Source organism: Penaeus chinensis, chromosome 11 (genome assembly GCF_019202785.1).
Source record: "Penaeus chinensis breed Huanghai No. 1 chromosome 11, ASM1920278v2, whole genome shotgun sequence".
In the NCBI taxonomy this organism is placed as follows: domain Eukaryota; kingdom Metazoa; phylum Arthropoda; class Malacostraca; order Decapoda; family Penaeidae; genus Penaeus; species Penaeus chinensis.
The window spans coordinates 41,225,980-41,230,979 of record NC_061829.1 but is presented as its reverse complement, the minus strand read 5'-3'; the positions used below and the strand labels follow the sequence as shown (position 1 = coordinate 41,230,979).

At 35.5% G+C, this 5,000-nt stretch overlaps 1 protein-coding gene across 3 annotated transcripts in view; it reads left to right on the top strand.

Moving 5' to 3' along the window:
• The window catches only part of LOC125030592 (indole-3-acetaldehyde oxidase-like), a 22,084-nt gene extending 17,832 nt beyond the window's left edge, over nucleotides 1–4,252 (top strand). For all 3 annotated transcript variants that reach the window (XM_047620727.1, XM_047620728.1, XM_047620729.1), the window contains 7 exons: nucleotides 1–106; nucleotides 358–506; nucleotides 1,343–1,433; nucleotides 1,742–1,903; nucleotides 2,500–2,596; nucleotides 3,026–3,133; nucleotides 3,407–4,252. The exon at nucleotides 1–106 is cut by the window's left edge and continues 23 nt beyond it. In XM_047620727.1, coding sequence (XP_047476683.1) covers nucleotides 1–106; nucleotides 358–506; nucleotides 1,343–1,433; nucleotides 1,742–1,903; nucleotides 2,500–2,596; nucleotides 3,026–3,133; nucleotides 3,407–3,582 — 889 coding nt within the window. In that variant the 3' untranslated portion in view covers nucleotides 3,583–4,252. The remainder of the gene's footprint in view (nucleotides 107–357; nucleotides 507–1,342; nucleotides 1,434–1,741; nucleotides 1,904–2,499; nucleotides 2,597–3,025; nucleotides 3,134–3,406) is intronic.
• Nucleotides 4,253–5,000: the final 748 nt, after the last annotated feature.

Genomic DNA, 5,000 nt, shown 5'->3' with positions numbered 1-5,000 from the left:
TTTGGACATTCCTATTGAAAAGGTGATCATCAAAGCTTCTGATACAACTGTTGGTGCGAACTCAATTGTAACAGGAGGGTCTTTTGGAACGGACATTTGCTGTCATGTGAGTTTTATTCCTGTTCACGTGTTTTTCCCAGAGTTTTCCTTTCTTTCCTCTTGTTTTTCTTAGGTTTTCTCTCCCTTACTCTTGTTTTTCACTTGAGTTCAAGAATTCAATTAAAGGGAAGTTACATATTATATTTTCTACTGATTCTTTTTTTTCAACTTCCTTGTTCTCTAAAGTGAACCAAAATGATTTTCATGTCTCCATATAAAAAAAAAAATGAATGAGAATGCTTCTCATTTCTTCCTCAGGGCACAAAGATAGCCTGCGAAGCTCTCCGTAAGAGGATAGATGCAATCAAGGGCGAGGAGTTGGAGAAAGATTCGGAGAAAGAGATGTCTTGGGAGCAGCTCATCAAGATATGTCACCTTAGGGATGTGGACTTGTGCGAACGCTATTGGTATGATGGTTATTGTGTTATATTACAGGCTACTCTTTTGTTTTGTTTTGTTCTATGAGTTTGAACTGGGTACAATGTTATGATTCCAATGAGTTATAGCAGAACAATCCACTATGCACAAGGTAAGTTCATTTGAAGATGACAGCTTATTCCATTTATGTGGAAAATAGGTTTTTCTTGCATTTGATCAACAATATAGAATAGTACTACAATGCAGTATTGAATTCTTACTTACAGGCTATATCATATTTGATGCACTTGTCAGTTGGTTTGTGCAATTGATAATTTTGTTGCAGCCACTTTTATTTGCTGTTTAGCAATTTTATTTACTTCTTTTATCATTTGCTTTGACTTATGTGCTGTTTTTATATATGGATCATGCAGGTTTTTTTTTTTTTTTTTTTTTTTTATCATGATCAAGGATTTTATGCACATTCATTTATCAAACAGTGTTTAGATTTGCTTCTGACTTGTGATAAGAACTATAAGAAACATTTTTATACTCAATTTCCCTTTTTTGGTTGTTGCTTTTTTATGATTTATATGGGTTAAAAGCTCTATCTTTGTTAATGTCATTCAAGTCCCAGCAAAGTTGGAAGTAGGACCTATAACAGATAATCTGATATAGCATACTCTTCAGAACATTGAATGAAAGCACAGTTAGAGTTAAAGTGATAAGGTATAGAAGTAGTAAAAGGAACTGTAAAGAGTTTTTTTAATGAGATAACTTTACCAAGCAACAGCTGTAAACAAAGTCCAAAACACTTTTTTTTTGTGTGTGTGATTGTAGCATATATTTACATAACCTTTTATGCTTTTCATAAAAAAAAAAAAAGGACTGCTGGAAAGGAACATCCCCGGCGCTATGACATATGGGCTGCCTGTTGCCTCGAAGTTGAAATTGACGTCCTCACTGGACAATACCTGGTTAGTTTATGCTTCCGTTTATGTATATTTGGTTATATTTTGTTCGAAAGTTTACTACATTATAGAGATTTTCTTTTATCATGGCAGGCCATGGATTTACTTAGCCATATTTTGTATTTAATTTTTCTTGGCTTGTAATGTCATTGTATAAATTCAATTATTGTTTTTTTCAAATATTTTGAACTACTTACAGATATTTAAACTAAAATGAGTTTCTATCAGTTTATTCAAAATTTTCATACCTTTCTGTATACATAGTATAAGTGCTCCGGCTATATTCCATCCTAATACACATAGTTCTTGAACAGCTCCGTCGTGCTGACATCGTTGAGGACTGCGGGAAAAGCATGAATCCTTTTGTAGACATCGGACAAGTGGAGGGAGCCTTTATCATGGGTGTTGGTCTCTACACTTCCGAGTTGGTGAAGTTCGACTTGGAAACGGGTGTAAAGCTCTCTAATGGAACGTGGGTATGTGTTTCCATACAGTACTGTGTTGCATTATGGTTTTATATTTTTTGAAAAATGAGCGGAACATGGACACAGCAGGGAAGGAAATACTAGATATGTGTACTTTTTTTTTTTTTTTTTATTATTACCTTTCTTGATTTTTTTTTTTTTCATATTTCCAATCTGGGAAGTTCATTTTCTCATGAGCTTATTTTGTGTATGATCTATTTTTCAGTAATAGGAAATATAACAAAATTAGTGAAACACAGGCATAAAGAAAGTTATGGTAGTGAAAATAACTAAAATGCAACTACAAAGAAAAAAGACATGTTATACTTTATTCAGACCTTTAGGGGTCTTAAAGAAATGCAACCACAATAAAATGGGAAACACAAATGTCTGTTACAAGTTTCCTTACCTTATTCTTCAAGGGTTACTGATAAAACCTGAAGTGTGTTTGTGTTTTTGATAGACAGTTATAGGTACTTCAGAGCCTTTTTTTTTATTGTGTGTGTTTTTTGTAGATTTCATGGACAAAACAAGTTGTTTATTTCAGCAGTGGTCTATAATGTTCATCATTATTGGTATATTGATTATTTATTGTATGTTATTTACAGGAATACAAGCCACCAACAGCACTGGATATTCCTGTTGACATGAGGGTGACTCTCCTGCCTAATGCTTCAAACCCGTATGGTGTCTTGAACTCCAAAGGTAGAGAGATGTGGAACTTCTACTTTTGTACAAAGAGGAATTGAGATAACAAGAGAGTTCCAAAACTTGTGTAGCCTTTGATGTCAAGAACTCTTTGAAGCCTTGTAATCATCAAGAGCAGCTTTGTAAAACTAAAGTTCTTTTGAAAGAATCTGCAACTTCATTTAGATATATGCTCTTATTCCATGCCAAATTTTCTCTTCAGATTTTTAACTTTTGCTATTGTTTCTTCTCTCGTCTTTTCTTTTTTTCCTCTCTCTCTTCCTAGTTTTCTCTATCTTTATTTGCTTCCTCGCTTTTGTCCTCCTCAAACCACTTGCCATTACCTTTGCTTCATTTAATTTGCTCTCATTTCTCAGTTCCCTAACCTATCTGTTTTGTTTTTGACCGGCAAATCATCTTCATCTTATCATTATCTTGTTCTTACAGCCACCGGAGAGCCAGCTCTCTGCTTCTCATATGTAGTAGTCACTGCCCTCCGTCATGCCATTGCGGCCTTCAGAGCTGAGAATGGAAATGAAGACTGGTTTGAAATGCGTAAGTTTGTACTCGTTTTTTGTTGGTTGCAGAGTAGTCTGTATACTGTGATAAACATTATTTTGTGATTGGAGGAATGATTTCTTGTTTTTTTAATATGAATGAAAATTTTGATGTGTATATAAGGCTTTCTGTAAATCTTATACAAGGGAGACTTGTAGTAGTAACTGCTGAGTAAAAGCTTCCTGACAATTCAGTAGAAAAAACAATATATTCATCACCATCATATTACATGGTGCCTTGTCTCAAAGCTCCTCTGCTTCCTCACCTCAGACACACCACTGACAGTGGAGAAGGTCCAACAGCTGTGCGGTGTTCGACCAGAGCAGTTCCGGCTCTCCAAGAGCGATGGGGATACCTGTCCCGAAGACTTCCAGATGGTTGACAAAGATGATGTTCCAGTTAAAGTGGGAAATGATGAGGACAGTGCATCTTGTTCCATGAATTGAGGAGGGTCAGAAAAGATATGGAAGGGAGAAAGGAAGGGAAGGTGGTTGTGGGGAGTCAACTTTACTTTGATTTTCATAATCAGTTGTTACTCAAGGTTGTTGTAGTTAGTGTTCTTGAATATTATGACTTTGGTGTGAACGCACACAATCATGTTGGTTATATGTCTTAGATTTAGAATAATGATAATATATATAAAAAGGGCCTTACCCCAGATAGTAGCATAGAATATATTAAGAATGCTGTTTTGATGAAGTTCAACAGAAAAATTCCATACACAAGGGAAATAAACACACACACACACTATCATTTTTTTTTTTTTTTTTTTTTTTCACAAGTAATGTACAGTCATTGTTTTAAGCAGCAATAGATAATATCCAGCAACAGAATGGAAGTCCCAGTAACTATTTATGATGTTTAATGTAAAAGGAAGGACTATGCAAGAGATAAGATATTGATTATACCTGTATTTGATGCATGTTTCTTAATATTTTCAAGTTATATTTTATTCTTTGATTTTGTGTTCTAAAAAAGATGTGGAAATAAAGGATATGCTCTTTGAGGTAGAACACTATATGATTTTAGTTATGATTAGTGAAATCATTGAAGTAACTGAAATGTATTTATCAATAATGTTTGGTGCATATGAGATTATATATTTCTTATTATTTATTTGGTATTTCAGTTGCCTTTACCTGTTCTGAAGTACAGAAGCTGACACTGTTTTAATCTGAAGGTCATGTCATGTCAGCTACTCTAATGCAAATGTGAATAAGTTATCTGAATAATAATGATAATAATCTGAATCCGAATATGAATAAATTATCTGAATAATAATAATAATAATAATCTGAAGATCATATCATGTCAACTACTGTAATCCAAATATGAATAAATTATAAGTTGGAATGGCAGGATCTGGCTCTAAAACTTATTCTCCTTCATTAAGGGCTGAGGGAAGGAGAAGTTCAAGGACTGATGGAGCAAGCACCCAGGACTATTGCTCCAGCTGTGAAAAGCAGTGATCAGTAGGAGCGTTAAGTCCCTGTTGTGCCTAAGAGGTGGTGCTTGGCCTCTTCTATGGAAGTCTTGTGGTGTCGTACCCCTGCCAGGTTTTCTGATCTCCAGGAATGGCCAGAAGCACTTTTTTTAGGGGGGGGAGGTTGAGGCATATTTACTCTGGTGAGGAAGAAGTACTTTGTCCCCAGGCATGAGCACTAGAGTGGGCAGGGACAAAGTCTGATCTCCTCTATAATGACCCTTGTTATACCCAGGACTTGCCTAATAGAGAACTTTGCTTTCTTGGAGTAATGATCCCCCTAATCCCTTGCTCACTGAGGTAGGGGGGTCTTTAGAGATGGAGATTGGGGCCCAATGTAAGGGATCACTTCTACCTTGGACCTCAGCCCTCCCTTCAACT